Genomic DNA, 25,771 nt, shown 5'->3' with positions numbered 1-25,771 from the left:
AAAGGCCGAACAAAGCCCGGAGCGGGCCGTCGGGCTCTTCCTTTTGCCATCCTTGGGGGGGCTTTGTCTGGGGGAAGGAAGGGGACAGGCAATGCTCTGCTCGGCCAAACCCCGCCGCGGGCCTGCAGCATCCTTCAGAGAGGCACAGATGCACTCTGCAGAACCTGAAAACCGGCGAGCTTCCCCTGCCGGCCCCCAGCGATGGACGCATTGGGCTTACGTTCAGCACCCAGCCGCTCATTGACATAACTGGGCTGAGAAAGCAACAGTGCAGGTGTGGGTGAGATCCCAAACCCCACTGCGGGTCTTTCAGTGGGATGGGGGCACCCAGCATGCCGGAGGTCCAAGCTGCCCCCCCCCCCCCCCCCCCCCCAGCTCATCCAGCAGCCTTATCTGTGCCTGCGTCATCCTGCCTCCCTTCCTATCTCAACGCTGCTCTATTTTTGGCAGCAGGAAACCCCTCCTGGGCTGATAACAGCACTTTGGAAAGTGATCTGAAGAGGAAAAGCCCTCTGCTCCTCTTTCTAACACGGCAGATATGGGAAGCTTCCACCTTTCCACGCTCCCCTGGAGGAGCCTAACCAGCTGCTGGCTACTTCACACAGACCTTCCCCATGCACACACCTACGCAGAGCCTCTGCCTCCCATCAGAAGATGAAGCACGTGGAAAGGTCAGAGCAGCCCCCAAAGCCCAGACTTGGCAGTTTTGCAGGGAAGGAATGCAGGGCTGATGCTGGAGATGGAGATGCACGGTGGTGTGCCATGTCCTTGCTTGAAGGCAAGATGCTTGGGATGCTTGTAATTGCCAATTGCCATCCCAGAGCTTCAGATCCTCTTAGCTGTGGTATTAGCTATCAGATGTGTTAGTATCTCCACTTTTAGGAACGGACCAGCAGAACCGGTGGTATTTTTAGTGGAAGGATACACAAACAGGCTTATGGACCAGAAGATACGGAAGTGGTTTCACCATGGGGTGAAGCAGCTCCCTGCAACCCCAATCCCAAAACACGGGGGTAAGTGCAGGTGTTGGAGCTCCGGGCTCCTTGGTGACACACAGCTCGGCGATGCCAAACCCTGCTGCTGACCTCATCGTCCAACGTTATCGGTGAGGCGTTGGAGCGAGCTGAATGAGCCAAGAAAATACCCGTGGGATGAGATCACCTTGGCTTTCTTCGCGGCTCCCAACCGCCACTCCCGAGCCCTGAAGCTGGGGAGGATGCGTATGATGGAGAGGTTTGTGGCCAGCGAGATGGTTGTGGAGGGATGGTGACAGCACATGGGCAGCCCGGTGCCGTGTCCACCGAGCCCTGGGATGCCAAAAGCTCCCTCCTGTACCTCTCACAAATCCCTGCTTCAAAGCAAGAATTAAAAACAGGGCTCAGGTCGCCATGCAAGCACCTGTTCCCCATTCCCGCATTGTTTACTCATGCCAGGATCCATGTGGGCTTGAACCACTGGGGCTGTCAACCCCACAGCTCTGTGAACAGCCCAACAGTGAGACCTCAAGAATGTCCCTGGGGACATCTCCAGCCCATTGTCACCTTGGCTGGCACCCTGTGTCCTGGGACATGGGGCAATGCCATGTCCTGCTTGGGTGCAGGATGGGTGCTGCAGCCTTGGCTGTGACACCCATCACTGCTGCCCCGTTATCCATTCTTCCTTCTCAGCCATCACCTTCCCAAAATCTTTCTACCTCTGCATCTCAGCGGGGGCTCAACTGGAGTGATGCAGGACCAGGGCTGGTGATGGTGTCAATGGGCTGTTGGGGTGGTCCCCGTGGGCAGCCATCCCCCACGACACAGCTCCTACCACAGTGAAGCACACATAGGCACCTTCTGTCCCAACATCAAAGACGAAGTGTGAAGTGCAGATTTCTGACTGCATTATATGGTTGTCAGAAATGGGCTGGCATCCTTCTCTTCTCTGCATTTTAAACTCCCCTTCCTCCCTTCCCCCCCCCATTCTTGAAATGAGTAATTTCCACTCCTGCATGTTAACTTGTCCGTTTCTGTTCCCACCAGCAATAATTTGGCCACATTCTCACCTTTGTGGCATTTTCGCTCTTTCCTGAGAAATGCAGATCTCTGGGTGTGATTTCCTGCCCACAGGAGGGCTGGCAGGGAGGGGTTCCAGGACAGAGGAGGGCTGTGGGGTGACACAAGAGCAACTCATGTCACATTTGCAGCCCTGTGGGCTACGGGATACCTCCTGTGGGAAGGCTGGCTTCACAGCCTTTCCATGGAGGGCTAGAGGTGGGAGAGGACCAAAAAGGCTGAGCCTTTTACAGGGGTTGGAATTGTTTTATTCTGGGGAACCAGAAAACCCCAAATGTTCTTTGGTTACAGTTCGCTGAAAGCTGAAAACGATCCTTTTGCCTAGGAGAAAATTGTGAGAAGCCAACACAACTCCTAAATAAAAGCCACTTCCAGTACCAGAGCATCCCTGGGATGGTGTGGTCCTTCCGTCACCTCTCAACCACAGGGTGGTCATGGGGCAGGAGAACACCTCCTCACAGGCAATTCTGTGCAAGAACCCCAATCTGCAGCCATCACCTGCAAAAGGAGTGGGGGTTGCACAGGGAGGGGCAGCAGGATGCTGGTCACCCTGCTCCTTATTGCTCTTCTGTGATGGAAATCACTGCACGCATCAGGACTGCTAAGGAAGCTTTGCATCTTCCCTGCCACCGGGATAACCTGCCATGGCAAAATCCTCTTAGTGTTGTGCTCCTGGATGTTTAAGTGAGAACTAATCAGTGTGGAATATCAGGGCCGGCCAAGGGACAGTTAGCAGGGAAAGAAAAGGGATGTTGACTCTTGTACCTAATGGCAACACTTGAAGCAGACTCAAACAGCCATCTCCAACACGTGCACTGGCTTGGTGAACTAAGAAACGTGGAGGAGAGCGTTGAGCAGGGGTTTTTCTTCACTGCAGGATCCCAAATACAGCAGGAACTCTTCACCTTGACAGGGAGGGTGACACCAGGCTGTCACTGCTCAAAAGCAGTGGATTGCCAGCAGGCTCATTACTGAGATGCAGCTCCAGACAAACCCTGCATGGGCACAAAGAGCGTGAAATGTCCCTTGATGTCCTCGTCACACATTTTTGACCTCCTGCGGTGTGTGCTGATGGTTGAAAGAGCAACATCTGGGCAGGTGTGGAGAGGGGAAGGTGAAGAGCATCTGCCTCCATACAGTTCACTCTGCTCCAGCAAATGTCTGGAGGAAACACCTAAGGCAAAGAAGGGAGGGGAACAGGAGCTACTACAAGCCCAGGACTAACAGGGAGAGATGCAACAGTGAGAAACCCACAGGAGAAACAGTGCACTGCCTCTGGACTCAAGTATCACTGGGATACGAGTAGGTGTTGGAAGTAGGCTCTAAAAACTCTTTTTCTTTCCATACACTCCATAATGGCACCAAAACAGAAGCCCTGTGACTGACCGCTGGGAGAAGGGTGGGCAGAAGAGGATCCAAGAGGAGAAGCGAGGAAATAAGAAGGAAAATAGTGAGAGCAGTACTGAACTCAACTACAGTTGACCTCAAGCAGACCAGGCCCCAAAAGAAACTCAGCACCTTGAGTTTGAGCAGTCCTATAACCAGCTCCAGGCAAGAGCGGTGCCAACACCGAGTTCCAATGCTGGCAGAGCGACCTTCCAGCAGAGCTGTGTGTTTTAGCTGCTCGATGATACAATAGAAAACTCCTCCAAAGCCCTGGCCCACTGGTGCATTTCCTTAGCTCGCTGGAATTTCCGTTTCGTTCTTCCTCTCCCAGGCTCTTACCGAAAAATGGTGTCACCATGCGCGTCCCTCGGGCGGGCTCTGGAGGGAGGCCAGCCTCGAGGTCCCTTTGTCGTGCTCCCCATGGGTGCTGGGTTCAGCTCACCCATTTATTAATCACTCAAGGCGACTGTGCTGGTCAAGGGAAGATTTACAAGGCGGCCAGGAAGTTCTTATTTTTACAGGAGTGCCTCAAACACACGCACGCAGTAGGAAAAGCAAACATTCCAGGCATACCGAAGGATCCGCGGGATAAAAATTCCCCAAGCTGCCCAGATTAAGACACTCTCGGCACATGGAAACACTAAAACCCGGACTCAAGGATTTAATGGTGTGATTTAGCAGGCAGCCCGTAAGCTCTGCGTGGAACAACCTGAATTGTATGGGAGAAGCCCCTGTAGATGGGCGGGGGGGGGGAGGAGCCCTTGCTACAATAAAGGTCAGGGCTGACCCCTCCCCATGCCCAGCTCCATGTGGACACCAGAGCCTTGCAGCAGGAGTTTACATGAGTTTGCCTTTGGAAACTTTCAGCTTCTCTCCTTCACAATCCAGGCAAGGGATACTGAACCAGTGCAGCACCTGGTCCCAGCCCAGTGGAACAGAGATGGATGCTGCTGTGGCTCTGCTTGCCCAGACCACAAGCTGGAGAGCAGCGGTTGGTGCTCCAGCTCAACACATATTACCTCCTCCAAAGTCCTGGGGAGGTGATCTCAGCTTAAGGACACATTCCTCAAACACTGTCTGGGTTGGATGACAGCAGAATTTGGTCTCACCAGTGGCTTCCACAGGACAACATGTCTCCTAGGCTGCTTGCCCAGCCTCACTGCCAACTGGTTCCCAAGTGCTGTCACCTGATGAAGTGAACAGCAATATTTTTGCATGCATGGGTTTGGGTTTGCAAAGAAACATAAAAAAAGCAGAAGGTAAAGAGCTCTTGAAGTTGCTAAGTTTGCTTACAGAAGAACAAATCAGCCTGAATTATGTGCTTCCCCTTTCTCTTTTGTACTTCCCTGTCAAAGGATCTGTGCAGCATATTCACAATGATGCCCTTAGTCTTGATGACACACTGGGCAATAACCTGGACTTCTTGCTGGGCTTTGCATCTCTCTGAGTGAAGAGGAAGAAGCACTAAAGAACAGTTAAGTGAAAAAGGTCAGAAATCTTTGTGGGCTGGAAATGTCATGGAAGCTTCTGGAAGAGCTGTGGAGGGGGCTGATAAGGAAATAAGTCATCTGCTGAAAGGGAGCGTTAAAGACAAGCACGTGCTTAAGAACATCCTAGAGAAAAATGCCAATGAAAAGTGCCAACAAGGCACCCTCCACACACAAAGCAGATATGAATTGCCCTCTGTGCTTATCCCAAACTGCAACCCATCCATAGGCACAAGCATGGCCACCTGTCCCAACAGCTCGCCACAGTTCCCCTCCTGCAGCCACAGCAAGGATGCTCCGCAAGATCTGGGTGAACTATCAAGAGCTTGCACCTCAGTGCACTGTCTGAACACTTACGTTCTTCGTCTCCTGTCTTTCCTGCTTCTGTTCATCACCAGCCAAGGAGTTCAGGAGACCTTTTGGTGCTGATGCACTGTTTGGATACAAAGCCATCCTTATAGAATGGGCTTTGTCCCAGTAACTGGGATTGGCTTTAATGCGTCTGCACCCCTTTCCTTGCTTGTGGTTTTAACTGTGCTTCTTGATGGTTTCCCCAGCAGGATTCTCCTAACAGTGAGTGTAAGCTTGGTAATTTGCATCCACACAGTGCAGCACATGCTTCAATTCACTGCAGGCTCTGCGCAGTGCAGGACTGAGTTCTGTGACTACAGGCATAAAATCTGCCATAAAATCTGCACTTTCCATAAATGGCTCCTGGTGTAGATTTGATCACCCCTGCAGATCTTACTGAGATCAACGGTGATTTTTGGTTCTGTAAATTCTTGCTGCCAGCTGAGGCCAGGCCACCACAGCATGGCTGGGGCGGAGCCTTTCCCGTGCTACACCACGAGCCAGCTGCATTTAGCAAATCTAACGTGGCATTGCAGAGACGTGAGTCATCATCACCAGCCTTGTTTTCACAGATATTCTCAGCGCAGATCCGCGCCGCAGTATTTTTGTTTGCCCCTGACCGTAAAAATATGACACATCCAGCTCACCCCATGATAACAAGACCTTGCTTATTAGGATCGGTAAACAAAATCACTCCTTGCAGCCTGACAGCCACTACTCACACTGCTCAGAAGGTGGTGTTGGGTTGACAGAAGCCCCACAGGGCCTCTTCCTCAGGATCATCACACTGCCTGGCCATCTTGGTGCTGCTGCTCCCACAGGCCTGCATCCTTGCTGGGGATGTGGGGAGTGCAGGTTGTGGTGGGGGAATACTAAGGATGATGAGACTTCCTAAAGAGAGAGCTGACTGAGATGCTTGGGGCACTTTTTGCCTTGCCTTGCCTTGCCTTGCCTTGCCCTACCTTTAGGCACCCTTCCCTGAAAGCAAATTGGGATGGATGGGCAGAGAAGGTCCTAAGGCCACTCCACCGCTGGCTGCATTCAGAGCAGGCACAGAGGATGGCACATCGATAACCTTCCAATCCATGGCCCAGGGGCTGCTGCCTGGGGTCTGGCTCTCTGGCCTTAGCCAGGAGCATGGCACTTTGCAGCACGAGCCTTGCCCTTCAGAGGAGCTGCTTTGCAAAGATTGGATTTGGAACAGACACCTCACTGGCACACAGCTGGGGTCTGGCAAGACAACATACCACCTCCACACAAGCTCTTGTGCCCAGTCTTTCTCGGTCCACGAGGCTGTGGAGACAGTGCTGTCCCTTCTGAGCTGAGTGATAAAGGACACGGAGCCCACAGGAAAGGAGGAATGTCTGGGTGGCGTCAGTGGGCAGCCTAAAAGACAGGCATGAATTCAGACTTGCCCTGCTTAGCTGAGCTAGGAGTTGAGTCAATGTCCCACAACTCCATATCCCGAGGAACAGAAATTGGTGCTTTAAAAACATTTATTATTCAGGAATGGCTTCTCTGTACTCTGCCCAGATTGACACTTGGGTACAAGACTGTCCCTGCCTGCCAAATCATCTCTTTTTGGGGGGAACACAGGGCCAAACTATGAGGTTCTCAAGGGAAAGTCACCTCTGTCCCAACAGCATGCTGCCACACATGGTGTCCACACACACATGAGACTGATTACCCAGCCAGACATGCTGGAGATGGGGACGCTAGGTGAAATATGTTCAGCTTGCTATGATGAACAATAAACACACTCTGCTAAACAGAAATGGGCTTAGATTTATTCCTGTCTCAAGCAGGAAACTAGAAGGGATAATACAGAATTAAGCTGTGAAGTTAACCTTCAGCTATGTAAATTATAGGGAACGAAAAATGCAGTCAATGTGAAACAGTATTATAAATGCACCTTAACTACAGGCACTGTATTGTACAGTGTAATCTTGCAAGCTGGGGCAGTGGAAAACAGCAAGTAAGTTTCAGCCTCTGAGCTATCTGGGGTGAAAAATATTTTTCCAACCGCTTCTGCTGTCGCACACTATTCCACTTGATAGCAACTGTAAGAAATGGGCTGACCAGCTAAACACACACTAGTCATAAGGTAGCTATGTTGACAAATTGAATCATATTTTGTGGGATTAGACCCAAGGCAAAGAATTTGGAAGATTAGCAACTGAGCAATGTGAAAGCACTGCCAAGCTCATGTTGCTGAGACTCGTACTGCTGGTTTGGGAGCGCTGCGCTGCAAGCCCACGTGCCAAACCCCTCCTCTTTGCGATTTGGAACCAATATTTGCACAAAGTGAAGTGAAAGCACGGGCACTGACAGCTAGATAGACTGCACACTGGGGTTTTATCGGGGTTGTTTTTGTAGGGCACAAGGTCCAGAGCCAAAGGACAGCGACGACGTAGATCGTGGCTGTTGAGCTCAGTGGAATCCTGTCGGCTTTAGACCAGGGGTGTGGTAGGGGGTATGAGGAAGCATCTTTTTGGCAATGAGCTTTTTGGAACAGCCCCATGCCACCTGGACATCCCCAACACACGTGAAATAAAAGGATTTTCATGACAGATTACATGTGTTATTCTTTATATACCTAAAATTACTCACCATTCTTTAGCATCCAGATCGGTGAATTACATTGTTTCCACGCTGACACTACTATAAAGGCAGGGACTTTGGGTAACACATTATCAGCGACCCCAGATTCTGGAATCAATGCAGTCACTACCAGGATCAGAGATAGAACACAAGTAACCCCCATGTATTTAAATGCCCAGTAACAGGATTCTGGATGTACGTGCACTGAATGCCATAATTTTGAGTCACTACACATCAGCGTACTGAGGAAGAAGCTCAGAGGCGTAGTAAAGAACTAAGTCATGAAGTTAACCATCAGATTAAATTACAGGGATTGAGAAATGCAACTGTTGTAAAACTGACCTGTAAAGACACTGGATGTGTTATGATATATAACCTCCTGCAGGTATAACTATTATTATATTTTCCTTGTATTAAACCCTGCAAGAGGGCACCTGCTTCTATCAAACGCACAGAATAACAGCCTGCCTAGTCCTGGTGAGGGCAGGGGCTGTGCTCTATGGCTCGGGACAGTCCCAGCTATACGTGGCACAAATCTGTGCAGGTTTATTTGGAGGCTGGATGAGTCCCACAGTCGCATTAACCCCATTGTTACGGACAGGCACTTTTCCAGCAGCTCAAAGCCTTTAATACCAACATTTCATGAAGGATTAAAATTATTGTCCTTGTATTATTCTGGCGAGGATAAGGAAGCTGTGATATCAGGAGGGACAGAGAAGCTTGCTTAAAATAGCAAAATTCCTGAGAAGATTTCCCATGTTTTTCTGCAATGGGAGGAGGAAATGGCAGCGGGGATAACCATGCCTGCTGGAGGAATCTGGCAGCCCTAAGGCTGGACCCAGCTCCCTGCTGGCGTTCCCCTGTGACAGGACCTCACACCTACATGGTGGGGTCCCAAAGCAGAAGAGAAACCTTGGTGACATCCTTGCTCCCTGTCCAGTACCTGCAAGGGGTGCAGGACAGCTGCGTGAGCCTTACGTCTGCTGGGGGGCAGGGAAGGGCCCACTGCATCCTTCCTCCTTCCCACAGTTCCTAGTTCACAGTACATTGTCTTGTGGCCTCAGTGCCCTTGCCTTCTACCTGCAAATCTGACAGCACACAGAAGCAGCAGGAGTATTACGGATGAGTCCTGGCTCCGCAGGACAAAGCTGACAAAAACATCGAGTTTTTCTGACACAGGAATGCAAACAAACTCCCTGCGCCCCCTCCAGCTCTCTGCTGCAGAATTTGGCTAAACTGTGAGCACTGGGAGGAAGGGAAAGCAACCACAGCAGCATTTCTCAGCCGCATGCTCTGTGCAGTGCTGCCGTGCCCTCTGCCGGGCCGGTCTGCCTGTCAGACCACCCTTCCCATGCATGCCTGCACACTGCCTGTGCCCTAACCACCCTGCTCACACACCTGCCTGTGTCCTCACAGCTTGGCTGCCACATCCAACTTGGTCCGAGGTCCCTGCCATCTCCACTGGCTAAAGCTCTGAAACAGAAAAGGAGCAGCAGTTAAGAAACAAGGAAAGTCGCTTAATTAAAACACGGCACCCTGCAGGCACAGAAAGCCAGCAGGACCTCCTGTGACAAATGCATCCCATGAAAATGCCAGCTCTGCTCTGGGCTCTTGAATTGAGCCAGTTCGCTCTGCAGCTTCCTTGCTCGCCTCACAGCAATGCTGACCCCTGAACAACCACTGGGCGTTTTGGGAAAAGATGTTTTATAATAAACAGGCAGCAGTGCACCAGCCCTTGGGGGTGAAACTCTCTGTAACTAGCTGATGTCTGCAAAGACCAAGCACAACCTCCCCGAACTAGAGGGGCAAGAGAGCCGTTTCTGCACATATCATCTGGCACAAAGCTCGAAATAAACCCAATAGCCCCGTGAGTAGGCTGAGTATTAGGTAAGACTTGCATTAACCTGAAACTGGGTTGCTCTGAGGCACTGAGCAACATCCCAGTGAACAGAAGCCCTGCCCCACTCCCACCACAGGCTGAGCACACAAGGAACAGGCCCCAGAGCAGCCACTGCCTCCACACAGGTAACAGCCACCATGCTGTGGGACACGGGTTTGCTCTGACAGCCACACTTACTCAGCAAAAACCCATGTCAGGAGCTCGTTGTCCAGCTCCAGAAATCAGAGCTAGCCACAAAGCACCAACGTGAGGTGGGTGAGATGTGTTTCCTGACACACAGGTAACCCAACAGGACAGCACCATGCACCGGCTGCGACAGGCTGCCTGCACACAGCCCTGCAGCGCGGCCGAGCACGGCCCAACGCGCCCACAGAGAGCAGCACCAGGCCCGGGGTGCCTCACAGGGCAGGACTCGGTGAGCTGAGGGCTCGTTTGTCCCAAACACAGCTCTGGGATGGCGTGAGGGTCCCGGCGGCCCAGCATCGCCCCCAGACCGCTGCTTTCCGCCCACAGCGCTGTGAGGCGCTCCAGAGGCCGCGCTTCCCGCCCAAACTGAGGTAACCCCGCGGGGCGACGCCCCGTCCGGACAACCCAGAGACAAGAAGACTTAAAGAGCAGCTCTAAGAGAAGCAGATAGGCGCTAACCGGGCGGGAGGCACACCAGAAGAAAGAAAGGCACTGAGCCACGCACGAAGCAACGCACTGCCCGCTTCCTCCCTCACGACGCCCAAAACCAGGACTGCGCACGCGCACTCCCACTGGCGGCCTCTCCACCCTGCGCATGCGCACCGCTCCTCCCAGCCGGGAGCGCGCACGGGGGCTACGTGCGCGCAGCAGCCGCTGTGGGCGCGGCAAACGCTCGCGCACCTCCTCCCGTGTGTCTGCGCCTGCGCACCGGCGGCGCTTCGTCGCGATAGTCGCGCGAGATGTACGTACTTCCGCCGGCGGCGGCCGGGGCCTATGTACCAATGGCTGCTGGCGGCCGTCGGCAGCCTCTTCGCCGCCGCGCGCCGCTCCGCGCCACCCCCGGCCCCGCGCAAGCGGCCCTTCCGCAGGTCAGCGCTCCGCCGCGTGTCCCTCCGCGCTGCGTCCGGCTCTCAGGCGTGGGGGGGTGCCGGTCTGCCCGAGGGTTCCAAACCTCGGCCCCGGTGCGGGGCTTTAGGGCCGGCCCCGCTGTGCTGAGGGGCGGGGAGCAGGGAGCCCGGTGCTGGATTGCGGCGTGCGTCCCTGTGGGGCGTGCGACGTGGAGGGAACGGCCTGGGGTGCGTGTCGCTGAAAGGAGCCCGGCCACGTATCCAGAAGCACGGCTCAGAGCACCTCGCAGGCTGCTCCGGGCTGCACAGCCTCAGGGCTCTCGGCCTCTCCTCATAACGGAGATGCTCCGGGCCCCGAACGTCCCTGCAGCCCTCTGCTGGGCTCTCCTCAGTGCTTCCCTGTCTATCTGGTGCTGGGAGCCCAGAACTGGGCGCAGTGCTCCAGCTGTGGCCTCACCAGTGCAGAGCAGTGGGGAAGAACCTCCCTCAGCCTGCTGGGCACGCTCTGTGCTATGCCCCCCGGTGTCCCATAGGCCTTCTTGGCCACAGGGGCACACTACTGGTCACCAGGACACCCAGGTCCTTCTCCAAAGCACTCCTTTTCAGCACGTTTGCACTGATGTGTGCAGCTTTTCCTCCCCAGGTGCAGGGCTCTATGTGTGACGGAGCAAGAGGTAATGGACATGAACTGGGATGTGGGAAGTTTCATACAAAAATGTGAAGAAGAGCTTCTGTGAGGGTGTCAGAGCCGTGGAGCGGGCTGCCCAGGGAGGTGGTGCGGTTTCCTGTGGAGATACTCAAGGCCCTGGGCACTTTTCTACCATAGGGAACCTGCTTTAACAGGAGGTTGGACTGGATGATCTCCAGAGCGGCCTCCCAACCTCTACAACACTGTGATTCTGTGTGCAAAGTGAAAGGAAGGGCAGTGCTTTTGCAGACACGAGCTGATGACACGCAGCAGAGCCATCCCTGCCTCATCCCCCTTCCCAAAGGGAGAGCAACACGGGCTGCTTGCCACGCTTTGAGCACTCAGCTTTGCTAGGAGATGGCCGCAAATGAGGGAAGCAAGTAGGGTGGAACTGCTGAGGTGGCTTCAGCAGCTGTGCTGTTGGAGATGAGGTCTGACACGCTGCTTGTCTCTAAAATGGCAAAGTTATTCTCAGCTCCCTCTATGAGGCTCTGCAAGAAAATCGTAGCATCATAGAATGGCCTGGGTTGAGTAGGACCACAATGGCCATCTAGTTTCAACCCCCCTGCTGTGTGCAGTCACCAACCAGTAGACCAGGCTGCCCAGAGCCACATCCAGCCTGGCCTTGAATGCCTCCAGGGATGGGGCATCCACAACCTCAGTTCTCCACAAGTGCTGTTTCTCAAAATGTGGGTGAATGGGACAGTGTGTCCGGCTGAAATTTTGGATGCAGAGGTGTGCTGAGCAAGCAGCATTCCTAATCAAAGTGGCAGAGCACGCGGTGAAGTTATACAGAAGTTGCCTTTTTTGTTATGTCTGCCACTTGGCCGGAAAGATTGTCACCCACAACAGAAAGAGGAAAAATTATGGAGATCGGCGCTGAAAGTAATGGGGAAAGTGGCTAAAAATGGGCTGCTCTTAAATGCCGCGTTGCAGCAGTGTGTGAATTTCAGAGAACAACTCAAACTTTTACAGCTTTAAATGGTAAACTATCGCAGAGTGCCCGCAGCAGTGGTGCAGGAGGAGGTTTGGAAGAGGAGAGAGGCCCACACGTGCGTGTGCGTATGCAGAAATAGTGGGGTTTTGTGACATGTTGCCTTCCCCCCCCCCCCGCCCCCCGTTGCTGTTGGGGGGGGGAATAGAATGTTAGGCTGTTGCCACGGTATCGCAGGGGGAGTTGAGCCCATCTTGGTGTGGAGGGCAGACGCACGTCTGCCTCCTGCAGTGTTTTTTCCACCTTTTTTTGACTGCTGCTCAACACCCTCTTGCTTTTGCTTCACCGAGAGCCTTCGAGGAGCCTCTGCTACAGGGGCTCGGCTCAAACTCCTCGTGAGCTGTGCGTTGCTGCTACAGGCGCACATCTGAGCTTTCTTTCCACTCCCTCTTACCTGGAGTGAGAAAACTTGGAGACATCAGAGGTTTTTTAGCCTCTTTCTGAGTCGTCGAGAGAAAACTAATCCGGCTATGTCCTCAAAACAACCTAAACCACCCAAGCGTCCGACTAAGTGTAAACGGAAAAAAACGACATTGTAACAGGTAGCGGGCGCTGTGCTGAAGCTGGGGCAGGAGGCTTTTCTGTTTAAAAGCTGCTGGTGGTAACACAGCCGGGTGTTTAACCTGTGTTTATCTCTGAGTGCAGCCTCGGGGAGGGCGCGTGGTGCCGTGTCTCTGCGGGAGGTTCAAGCTGGGAGCCTTCTGCTGAAGGCCTGGTAATGAAAGTCAGCTGTTGCTAAAAAAATGGGTGGAAAGACACACGTGGTGGTGTTTTCTTCTTAATTTAGCCTGCTGAAATATTAAATACGTTGAGTAGGAACGTGCTTTTCTAGGAATAATTCGCGTTCACCACCAATTCCTGGGTATTTTCTGCCTGAAGTTAATAGCGTAATAATGACAAATATCCTCCGTGTTACATGAAATGTAGAGCTAAGGAGAGGTTATTTTTTGTGCTCCTGATGCAGAAGGATGACAGTCCAGAGGGGGTGAGACGAGCAGGGCCTGGACGTGTAACAGTTGGAACTGTTAGAAAGACCAAAGAGTCCTCGCCATGCAGGGGGAGGGGGGCAGGACAGAAACATCACTTTGCATTTTTGGAAGCAAATAGGAAAACAAACGTATATAGACGTGAGCCGTCTGTTCCCAACATTAATGAATAGATTTCTAGACTTTATCTTTGTGACAACTGATGCAGTACTTCGGCTGCCACTTAGCAAGGAGGGGTGCAGCTGAGAGTGATTGCAGTGAGTGGTTTGCAAGCACTGATTTAGCAGTGAGTTATTTATGTGGGTGTACACACGTTGCTTTCCCATCTTATATTTCCTGTCCTACTTAGGCTTTTTTTTTCTCTACAGCTCATCATAGTGAACTCAGGTGGCTTAGTAATCGTTGGTGTATTGCTTTCCTTGAGGAAAAAGGCAAATACGTATATTAATTAAGAATTTTTGGTTGCTTGTAAAAGTGTATATTGAATGCTGGAGAAAGGGGCCTAATGTGTTTTTAGTGGGTGAATTAATTTTCTGTGCGTGCTCTGCTGGCTGGGAGGCATCAATGGGAGGTGCTGCCACGTGTTTCTGTCTGGGCTGATCCTGGAGGTGTTTGGAGGGGAGACCTCTGGGATAGGAGGATTAATTTGAGAAGTTTGGGTCCTGGGAAGGGAAACGAGTCTCTTAGAAGCTCATCTGCAGTTCCCAGATGCTGACCTGCATGTTTTTTCCACAGTGCTGAGCCACCTCTGGAAGAAGATCCTGACCAGGCTCAACCGAAAAGGAGAAGATCAGGTACTGCACATTACAGAAGTAATTCATACACCTGATATTTTAGGTTTCATGTACCTTAGAGTAAACTGGCTTCTGTTCTTCAGCATGAAGACTGAAGTTCTGAGCCATTCTCTTCATTGTGATCATATCTGTGTAGCCAGTGGCCTGAGGCAGTATTGTGTCATGTATACTGGCTGTGCAGGAAGGTGTACTTCTACTGCCAGCAGGAGATGTCCCACATCTCTCTGGCCACAAGGCTGTCCACATCAGCAGAGGGAGCACTGTACCTCAAAGCTGTGTGCTCCCTCCTGTATTTATGGTCCGTGTTCATAGTGTTTCACATCTGCCAGTTGAAAATAGCTGTGCTTCTTCTGAGAAACCACCTAGAATCTGGGGTACAAAGGAAAGCACCTTTAAGGTGATAACAGGCAGAGGAAAAAAATGGGATTTAGGAGTGATGCAGCTGTGCTGCTACCTCAGTGCTCGCTGCCTGGATCATGGTTTGAGGCCAAAGTTTCCCTTTTTCAGTCAGATGAAGAGGGAGAAATGGATGCTTTTTACGCTGTAGGACATTTCCTAACACAAATTTTATGGGGAGACACGGAGCTTTGTAGTTACTGCTTGGCCATCCATGCTTCCCCTGATTTAATGCTCAACTGTTAGCATGTTGTTCTGGTATCACTTAATTTCTGTTTCCCTTTTCAGCTGTGTTCTTATATGTCCTGTCATATTTCTTTTTTTTAAGGCTCTGAGCCTCCAGGGGAAGCTAGCACTTCTGCTGAGGTGAACTTACCAGCCAGGGCAGCAGATAAACACTGGACTATTTCAGACAACTGCATAACTTCAACCACAACCTTGGGAGAAGAGGTTAGCACAGATCTTGAAAGTAGGCAATCGTGATACTCAGTGAATTTGTGAGAGACAAAAGGAAGGAGCTTCTCTGTGTAACGAAGCCTGGACAGCAGTAGGATCTTCTTTGCTATTTGTAGCAGGCAGCTCCTGTTGGCTGGGTTTGCCTTATTCAAGTTTGCTCACTGTGCTCTAGCTCTTCTAACTAAGGAGCTCAATGTTTGCTGTCTTCCAGATACTTAAAACTACAGATATGAACAACTATTACTGTGTCTACAAGTCGTTTCTAAAGCTCATAGCTAAGGGATCAGTGTGCATCACCTTGCAAGAAAAACAGCATAGTTGCTGTGGATAAAGGTCTCTTTGCTAAGTTACCCACCAGACCATAAGAGGATGCCTATAAAACTTTGGTTCTGTGAAAATAACTGATGAACTGTTGTTCATCTCTGCAGTTTGGTTCGAAGCTGCAGTGTTAGTTTTCTTATTGCCCCACTGGCATAAGAGAAGAATAAGAAACTGCCATGCTCTGGTTGTTCTTGAGAGAGTTACTCTCTTTTGACTAAACTTATCTTTCAGGGGCCAAACTCACATTTCAGTGTGGTTAGGAGCTGCCTGAGGAGAACTCAGCGTTAGACTCGTGTATTAATCACTGCAAATATGAGCTCCTCTATTAAAAAAAGGTGTACTTGTCAGAGCTCCTACAAATATTTGCATTCTACTGCAATCTGAACCGGCATATCATGATCCCTGAGTCATAATAGAGCTGCCTACATTTCAGGAACATTATGTTTGCTTGTATTTGCATTCAAGTTATACTCACAGTGATCCTTTTGTATTTTTATTCAAGCCTCCATCCACTCCATATGACCCTTCATCTGAAATACCAACAAGCCCTGTGCTGGAAAAGCTGCAGATTGGTAAGGCTGACATCAGGTCACTAACTCATTTCTTTTTCACCCATCCTTGTGTACCACGTGACCTAACTTCAGGCTTACATACATATTATTGCAGGCACAGTATGTAGCATCTAGGAATATTGCTTATGAGCTCTGTTTCTTTTTGATTGATGGCGCTCTGTACTGTAAACTCATAAAACATTGGTTTTCTTTTGTAGTTACTGATGTAACTTGTGTTCTTGTTACAGATAATATGCCTTTTGAAAGCGATGCTTACTTTGATAGGGTTCCACTGGCCCTTTCTCCTGTGACAATTCCACAGCAGAGGTAAAAATCCTTCAATTTCTTTGACTTTCTCTAAAGACTTACCACCTTTCACTTTCACTCTTGAACTTCTTGGGTATTGTCAAACACCTGTATCGTTGTCCACATAGTAATAGTTATCCAAATTATTTTGGAACTTAATCCAGCTGCCTTTTCCCCCCCCCTCCCCTAAGCAATCTTATTTTTTTTTCTTTGAATCCAGATACTTTGTAGACATGGGAGATTAGATAAAAGTTACTGGGCTTTGTTAGATAGAATCTTCTGTATTGACTGAGGGCTTAGGCTGCCTTGGAAATGGCCCTGAGAGTGCCTGCATCACTTGTGCATATCAAACAGCAGTGTGTATTCGAGGCTGTTGTTCTGATTTTAGTTTTACCTGTGCATACTTTCTCATTAATTGGTTGAGGAGAGCAGGTCTTCATCTGAAAGTAATCAGCATCTCATGTCAAAACAGTAAGTGCTTATTTGAATGTTTTCTTGATGCTGTTTCTTTTGCCTTTGTTATTTTTAGCTCAAACAAGAATGGCAAATACTACACTGAACCTACTGCAGATGACACTTTAACACCAAGGCCACCCATTAATGAGCAGTATGAGCCAAAACCTTCTACTTCAGGAATAGGCAAAACAGGGAGGCCTTGGCGCACCGTTGAGGAGGTATGTGGCTGAGAAAGGCTTTTTGAAATTAAACTTTTCAGTAATTACAGCTATGAAAACACTGAGAGGTCCTTCCAATGTCTGAAGCAGCTATTGGAAAACACGTAATAAACCTAGATTTCTTGGGAAAAAAGTCTCAGACTGAAGTAGTGGAGTAGCACGCTGTGGCAAGCAGTGAACTATGATTAAGATATCCTGGGCACTCATAGCACACAGTCATTATGTGTACTGACAGGAATGCATATTAGCCTGAATTATTATGCAAGAGGTGCAGACCGCAGCTGCAGATAAGAGGCCCACATTTGAGGAAATGGTTGCAAAAGAAATCTTGAGAATTACAGTGGGGCACAAATCCTTCCCACAGGGCCAACACAAAACAAACGTGGGGGAATTCCTGCTAAAGTGAGCTTCAGTATCTGGAGAGCAACCTGTGCAGGCTGCACTAAATCCAGATGAGACGTATTTGCTTCATATACAGCGATTCTGATCTGTTCTTTTCTTTGGTTTTTTTTCCCCTCCATTCTGCTAGGATGTTCAGAGAGAAGAAAAAGAGAAATACAAGCAACTCTTGAAACTACTGAAGGACAAATATGCTAAATACCGCCCTACTCCAAAGCCAACAAGCTGCAAGTAATTAATTATAGGAAGAAGCAAACATAAGCTTTGTTGTACATGGGGATGTGGAAGGGAAATGCAACTTTTGCACTCTCAGGGCTCCTGACAGTGTCCCAGGGCAGGTCTCAAAACCCAAGAGATGCTCCACCTCCCCACATTCACTTCCTCCAGGTGTAGCAGGAATGTTCTGTGAAGGCATGTTCTGCAGGTGAAAGTTTAGTTTGTAGGGATGTGTTTCTCTCCCAGTAGACTAAAAGGAAGAAATCTCAGTCTTGTGTACAGAACTCCTGTTCTGAAAGCAACCTACAAGAGGGAGCTTGTTTGTAAATCTGATTCACGACTACCAGTGATGTGAGTTTGCTATCTCTGTCGCTGTGTCACAGATTGCACAAAGTTAACCACACCAGGAAGAACACAGAAGTAATAGAAGCTGTTATCTCAGTGGGATAGCTACGCCTCAAAGCTTTGTACAAGGGGCCTAATTGGAAAATACTGATGCCAAAATGGTGCTGAAATAGCAGCGTGCCTTTCTGCACAGTAAGGTGGTAGGAAATGCCATGTGAATGCTGTGAAACATGGATTGTTAGCAAAGCTTAGAAAAATCCAGCTCTCTGCTCTGTCTCACAGCTAGAAGACATGGAAACACAGGGCTTCAGATCAGAATAGCATATCACATTTAAATATCACATACCACATCCTGGTGTGTGAAAATGATACAGAAAATGACATTTTGTGTGATTTTAGGTGCACCAGCATTAGCATTTTAGGTTGGATCAGTGTGCTGCTTTTGGCATCTGATCTTCCAATTGTTGCTTATCGCAGTTTGGCTCATAGAGCAGCCCTGAAGAATGTGGAGGAGATTCATTTCAGATAATGCTAAACCAGAGGTTGTTCCTGCAGAGTGCATCTAATGCTCTCCAGCTGCTGATGAGCGTGTAGTCCAAGGAGAGCAGATCTGAACCAAAATGTCCCAGAAATGTGTACTGTGTGGACAATGTACTGACAGTGACAGCATCAGCTTCAATAAATAGACTGAAATGGGTTGGTCAGGGACAGTGACAGAGTGCTGCATTGGCCTATAAAACACAGATCGCATACAGATTGGTGTGCACTGATAACAAATACTGCACATACAGAAGTTCTGATTCTTCTGTTTGCTTTTTTTTTCCTGCTGCACCAAAGTGTTGAGATTTACACCAAAGAAACACTGGTTGGTACAAGTTACGTGGAAGAACAAAAATGTGGAGGGGATGCTGCTCGGCTTGTGACACCAAAACCTGGTGAGTGACCTCTGCTTTATAGCTGCTTTGTTTTATAGCTAGGCTTACAAAATAGAGCATTTAAATCTTGAAGGTATATTTTGTGCTATGCCAGAGCTGGTATAGCTTACATTGGCTCTTAGAACAAAACGAGCTGCCTCATTTGGGAGAGCAGGAACAAAACCAGAGATAGTTGTTAGCTGAAATAGCTTTGTAAGTGAAAAGCTTTGTTTAAAGTTGTACCTCTATGCCAGTATTGTACCAGAGATGTTCTTAGTTGCAGAAGTAACTGCACACTGTGCCAGTAAGTCTGTTATATCTGACCCTTTGTGCTGATGGAGGAGGACACATTGATGTGTGTGTACCCTTTAGGTTACCTCACTCAGAGTTGTGAGGATGCATTACTGTTTAATCCCTTCCTACATGAACATATCCACAATATCAGAGCTTCTACACTAAGCCAGCTGTTACAATCTGAAAGATAAACCTGGTGGAAAAGCGATACAGGAGTGAAATAGCAAAAGGGAGTAGCATAAAATGGGATGATGTTATAAAAGGGCTCACCTGTCTCTGAAGATCTGGGCTCACAAGGGAAACTTCCCAAGGAAGGGACCTCCAGCCAGAGATCCTTCCCTAGTAGCTGTCAGCCCTTAAATGGGGGGTCTAAGAGAGGTGAAGCCAGGCTCCACCCCAATTGCTTTCACCTGTGCTCGCAGGGCTGACCGGCTCCTTTCCCCAGGTGCTCAATCAGTGGTTCAGACTGGGACTCAGCAGTTCCCATACACCAGCAAATTGCTTCTTTCCTGGAGTAGCACAGCGCCTCTCTTTATAACAAGTTAGTTTCTGTTGTAGATCATCTTTTCTGATAAGCTGAAGAATGTAACTACTGAAATTGACTTTAGATCCTGGGCTTCAGAGCTCATACACTTTCACATAATATCCAGGAGGCCTGTTTGCCAGAGTTTAAACTTCATAACCTTGTAGTCATTATTAGCAGGGTTGTTGGGTTTTTTTTTGTCTTTTCCTTCATAATCTGAGAGACACGTTTGCCTGATCCTCATTAAATGCTGACTTCTTGTATGCTTTTTTGTGCAGATGGCAGCAGCTCGTGCCACTCTCTGGAAAGTGGTGAGACCAGGTAGAGTCTTGGTTTTTCTTTGGTATTGTTCTGTGTGTTCCAGCAGTGTCCAGAAAGAGAATAATTGTACTCATCTCAATGTTGTGACATGGGAGTAGCTAGCTTGTGGCTCTGGAGTTGCTTGCAAGCCAGTTGTGTCTCTCATTTCTTCTTTGTGAACCATTTGAGCAGCAGCAGTGTGAGTACAGATGGCTTTGTGTTGCTGAAGGAAGCTCGGGTTTGGTTGCAGTAAGCACAGCCAGTAAGAGAGATTTTTGTATGGTGGTCTGATCTGTGATGATGCATTTCTTAACCAGAAGATGGATGTGAAAGAATTATGCAGGACAATACTGCTATAGCCTGCTTCTCTCTGTTTCCTTTTGAAGTTATTGTACAACAGCTGAAAAGGAAGACAAGAAAAGACAAGAGAAACAAGCCAGCACAGGGGTAAGCTTGTTACTCAGATGTATGTGGATATGTGGATGTATGGATGCATATTCAAAATACACTTCCAGTTTTATACATGAGCAAGACTTTGCATTATCCCCTAGCAAATTTGCTTGCTAGCTTGACTTCTTTTTGTCTAACGGAGACAGTGTGGAGATGAAATCTCAGAGGAGGGCTCCTTTGAATTGCATCTGGCACCTGTTCAGTCTGGAAAACCATCTGCCTTTGATGTGGAGGAAAAGAAATTCCCAAGATCTGAAAGAAGAGAAGACCTTCCTCCGCTCACAGAGGTACCATAGTTGTCAGTCTGTTGTTCAAATTAGAAAGCTTTAAAACATCCACAGGTAACTCCATTTTTTTGCAGATGATTCTTGAGCCTATTTTGCAGTGTTCAGAGCTTGCATTCACCACTCACAGAACATCCACAGAACAAGGGTCAGCAGTAAATCTGATTTTAAAGGGTTTGATGCAAGCCACACGCTCCTTTAGTTGTGCTCACATAAGGGTTTGTGGGAGCTGTGTGAGCAGGATCCAAGTATTTAGCTGCTCTGATTCCTTGAAGTCCTGCTGATGTAACTGAGTACCTTCTTTTTGGCCTGCTGATGATTGGTTTGGGAAGGGCAAGCAAATTGAGCGTGTACAAACTCTGGACAGTGTGATGCTCCATACAAGGCAAAAAAGTTGTTTTTCTCACTTCAGTAGCCCAGAAGGAAGTGTGCTTTGCATCCCTTAAGCAGGCTTAGATGGAAATATCCATACAACAACAGTTACACGCACAACTGAGACTCCTGAATGCATGACTCCAGTGTAGATACTTCAGTTCCCTTTGGAGGTCCCCACTTTTAAGTTCTTTTAGGTTCCTGACTTACATGCCTTGGCATGGAAAATGCCTGCTGTGGTAGTCTTATCACTCAAGTCTTCACTTAGCAGACCTTGTTTCGACTGAAAGCTGCCCACAGGTTGGTGTGCTCACAGGTCCTTTCCCATTCAATTGCTTGCTTCAGGACATGGAGAGAGAGGTCATGGCTGCGCTGGGCGAAGGTAAACCAGATGAGATCATGAGCAGTGCCTTCAAACTAAGACTTACCCGTGAGGACATCCAGACACTGGGCAACCGTCGCTGGCTAAATGATGAGGTAAAACTTGCTGCAGCACAGTGATGTTCCTGTTCTGTATGTCTTAAAATGTCCTCACTGTGTACAGATGTCTGATTTCAGTTATTTGAGGACCTTCACTGCAGCACTTACAAACATCTGTCGTTCCTTACTTTAGGTATATAAAGGCCCAGTGTTTCTAGAAGCTCCTGTATTTCTTGGATTACATAGTTTCTAGAAGTTAGTCTTCTGGAAGCATTGCTTCTCTGCTTTTTTTACCTTTTTAATTCGGTGAGCACTGTCTTATTTTACATTTCATGTTTGCTTTTTACCAAACAGGTCGTTAATTTCTACATGAATCTTCTGATGGAAAGAGGCAAAAAAGACAACTATCCAAGAGTCTATGCTTTTAGTACTTTCTTCTATCCCAAACTTCTTTCCGAAGGCTACAGAGCAGTAAAAAGATGGACTAGAAATGTGAATCTGTTCAAGCAGGACATCATTTTAGTTCCTATTCACTTGAGATCACACTGGACATTGGTGGTGAGTCACTTTTAAATCGAACAATTAAGTGGGTAGAAAGCAAGCAAGCAAGAAACGTTGATCAGTTTTTGTTCTGTTTGCTGCATAGGCTTGTGCAGTGTCTAATGGTTTCTTTTCAATAACAGGTCGTAGATGTCAGAAAGAAGACCATCACCTACTTTGACTCATTTGGAAAGAAAGGAGACAAGATTTGTGAAACTGTACTGTAAGTAACTGCTCAGTCGATGCTTTTACGTTGTGGACTCTGAGAAGGTTTTTAGGTTTTTGTATCTGTAACACAACTGGAAGCGTTTGCTTTTTCTGTAGCCAGGGGACAGAAACCGTTCTCACATCACCCCTCCATCCAGGGGAGTGATACCTGCCTGGTTTCCAGTATGTGCATGTACAAAGCATCACCGTGAAGTGTATGCAAACTTAACATTTGAGTTGTTCCTCCAAATGCCTTATGGCAGTAAAGATCCGCTGACATTTTATTGTCCTGCCATGTGGCTTCCTATGGTCTTTCAGCATCTCTTTTTTGTTGGCCTAAAATACAGAAATGAAGAGTTGTTTTGTTTTGTTCTGTTTTGTTTTAAACAGCCAATACCTGCAAGAAGAAAGCTGGGAGAAACAAAATGTGAAGCTGTCATCTTCGGAGTGGACTCTTCACAGCATGGAGTCCCATGTATGTGAGCACTACTGGGATCTGAAATGTGAACCCACAGCTCCTCATCACAAAGGCCTTTAACGCTTTCTTAATAAGTCTAAGCTTTAAAGAGCATCCATAAGCATCTCGTTTTTGTCAGGTACCATCCCAGGCTGCGAGTGGATTAGGAAGCCGTGCTGGGATGTGAGGCAGCGCCTTTCCTTGCTGGCTGAATACTTTATTTTTCTATTAGTCTGCCATGCTAGGGTGAATCTGGCTTTGCACCTTTTTCACAAGTCGAATTTAAGGATCTGTTTAGCTCTTGTCAAAGAGCAGAGGCTTCCAAAAGCAGGTAGGGCTTTGAGGTGATTCTTCTTTGGAGTGCAAATTCTGGCAGGTGATGAAGAAAAGGATTGAGCCGATGTCTTTCAATGAATTAATAGCAATAAGCAGCATCGGCGACCTTAGGAGACGTGACACTGTTGTGCTGCTCACAGTGCAAACTTCAAGACACCTTGCAGGGTGGATTGCTGCTACCCCTGCAAGAGTTTGGATTATAGGATCCAAGCAGAGGAAGCAGAGGGGTGTGAAGATGTGGTTCACTGGGTTGTACTCCTTGTGTGTGGGTTGGGTTGTGCGTGTAGGTTGGCAAGTCAGCGTACTGGTGGTGGTGGGTGGTGCTACATCCAAGGTGCTTTTCTTTTAAGATAGAACAAATTCTCCACCTTCTTTCCACACGTTAGGAAATTCCTCAGCAATCGAATGGAAGTGACTGCGGAGTTTTTATGTGCAAATATGCAGACTATGTCTCCAGAGACAAACCCATTACCTTCACTGAGGTGAGCCAAAGTCACTAACAGTTTCAGATGAATGCACGCGTGGAGGAGCTGGGGAAGTTATGCAGCTGTTTGTTGTGCCTGGGATGGAAGTTTTGTACCTTCCTATGTTCGTGGTGTGTAGTGCAAGGGCTGGAACTCAGAGTGGCCTCAGCAGAGTAGAGCTGTATTCACCATCCTTAGGTCTGGTATCTGCTTCTCAGGCAAACCCTGCACTTCCCCTTGGGCAAGGTATGGCCACCAGTGGGTTTTTGTATCTTTTGGAGAAATAGGATTAACCCTTAGACTGGTTAAAACGTGAGTTACCTTCTCATGTAGTGGCCTTTAATTAGAGCTTGTTATAAGCTGTTAATAGTCAAATAAATCTGGTTTTGTTGGCTTTCATCCGTGCAGCGCCAAAGTGGGTGTGAGACACAGCAGACCACGTTGTACTCACAGTGGCTGCGCTGACAGTGCTTAAAATGAACTTGATGTGAACGAACGCGACACGTGTTTTCTGCCTTCCTGCTATGTATTTAATGGGCTTTCCTTTTCTTTCCAGAATAACATGCCTTACTTCCGCAAGAGGATGGTGTGGGAAATAATCCATCAGCAGCTGCTGTGAGACATGAACCATTAAGAGTAACACTGTGGATCACCTCGCAGTCACTAACTCATATTTTATTATTTTATTTACTTCTGCAATGCCTTACTGAACAGGCAGCAGGCACTTAAGTGTTCCTCTTTTAGGCTATAAAGTAGTGGTTAATTTTTTTTCCTCAATTTCGGAGACAGTGACTCTCTTTGAAATGAGCTGATGCGCCTTGAGTGAAAGTCTGAAAGTTGGCTGTGACTTCGCCAGGGGAGTGGTTGAGAAGAAATGGTGTGAACTTCTGTCGTTGGGATGGAGGGCTCTCATCTCACAGCACACATGGCCACATTTATGGACAAATGGGACTCTCAAGTCTGGTGGTAACGGTCGTGGTAGCCAAACTGATCTCCCCAAGGACAATGTGCTTAGCTGCTGTTTCTTCAAGGAGAGTTTTCTTCTGTTTCTGGAATATCTATGATCTGCTTGATTCCTAAAACTGGATTTGCGATGACCATAGAAAGGAAAAAAAAGTATTTACAGTCTTGATTTGTAACAAATCTGTAGTGAAGCCCCTGTAGTTGGGGTGGTTTTGTTCTTGTTTTGTCTGCAGGGAATTATCTAATGTGAAAAGAGAAGTATTTATTTTGTTCCTTTACTAAAGTAAATATGTAATTTATATAAAAGAGCCTTACTGGAAAGAAATGTTACCTGGTGATGAAATAGAGTGTTTTTTTCTAAATGAAAAAAAAAAAATGAGGTATCAGAGTGATTTTTGCTTGCTTATGTGAGGAAGAAGTCTCTAGCTAGGGTGAGTATCAGAGCACAGAAGCCTCTCAGCAATGCTTGTGAAATTCTGAAGGGCCAATGAGAGTGTCTTATGAAGTCCAGTTGTTTTTGGTCTGTTGTTTGCATCCTGCTGAGCTCATGTTCTTTAACTGGAGTGTTTGGGGTCTTCGAGTTCCCTGTGTGCTGTTGCAGAGGGGAGGCTGTTGCACAGTTGACATGTAGGCTGCCTGTTGGAATGGTGGTGTTAAGAACCATGTCAGATTGTTTCTGTGAGGCGGGTCCTGACCAGCGATGAGGCATTCCCTCAGCTCTGAGGTAAAGATGCTGATTTTTGGGGATGTCCCCTCTGTGCTCATGTATGTGAATGATCTGCTTTCAGGCTGCTGCTTGCCAGCGGGGCTGCTTTCCTAGGGGAGCTGCTGAGTGGGTTTATCTGTGCTGTGGCCAGGAGCTAGATCAGTCTTTGCTTCCAAACTGATTAGCTTAATCCATCACAAATCAGAGGAGGTTCCCCGAAGAGGCAACTATTACAAAGGCAATCTGCTGTGGTTTGTCCTTACGTGAGATACTTAAGCTTCTGTGGATTCCCTGAGGACGTGAGGGATTTTAGCTGTTGATCACTGTTAGGACCCAGCAGCTGACTGATTGAAGTATCCTTTTCCAGTTTGCCTGTGGATTGTTGCCCTCAGGTCCCTGTAAGATGCTCTAAGAACATCCTCTGGTGGGAAATCATCTCTTATATCTTCTGTACTGCTTTGAGAGCGTGCCTGGGGCATGTGATGCAGTGTGAGTCACACCAGTGCTCCCTGGGCGGGGAGGGGGAGGGAGAGGGGGCTGCTCTCATCCTGCCATGAGCTCTGCTGATGCCGTCAGCTGTGTGGTGATGCAGTCCTTACTGG

The 25,771-nt window shown here is 48.5% G+C and overlaps 1 protein-coding gene across 1 annotated transcript; it reads left to right on the top strand.

Moving 5' to 3' along the window:
- The first annotated feature begins 10,719 nt into the window (after nucleotides 1-10,719).
- Nucleotides 10,720-24,788, top strand: SENP2 (SUMO specific peptidase 2). Its single transcript, XM_422676.8, has 17 exons — nucleotides 10,720-10,834; nucleotides 14,217-14,275; nucleotides 15,000-15,121; nucleotides 15,951-16,020; nucleotides 16,248-16,326; nucleotides 16,835-16,979; nucleotides 17,509-17,609; nucleotides 18,777-18,874; nucleotides 19,949-19,991; nucleotides 20,357-20,417; nucleotides 20,567-20,707; nucleotides 21,422-21,553; nucleotides 21,851-22,054; nucleotides 22,180-22,259; nucleotides 22,634-22,718; nucleotides 23,423-23,518; nucleotides 24,057-24,788. Exons 1-17 carry the CDS (start codon nucleotides 10,740-10,742, stop codon nucleotides 24,117-24,119), a joined length of 1,674 nt encoding a protein of 557 aa, XP_422676.4. The 5' UTR covers nucleotides 10,720-10,739; the 3' UTR covers nucleotides 24,120-24,788.
- The last annotated feature ends 983 nt before the right edge of the window (nucleotides 24,789-25,771 follow it).

Source organism: Gallus gallus, chromosome 9 (assembly GCF_016699485.2).
Source record: "Gallus gallus isolate bGalGal1 chromosome 9, bGalGal1.mat.broiler.GRCg7b, whole genome shotgun sequence".
NCBI classification, from domain to species: Eukaryota; Metazoa; Chordata; class Aves; order Galliformes; family Phasianidae; genus Gallus; species Gallus gallus.
Note: the sequence above shows the minus strand (reverse complement) of the source record. Positions and strands in the feature narration are given on the sequence as shown.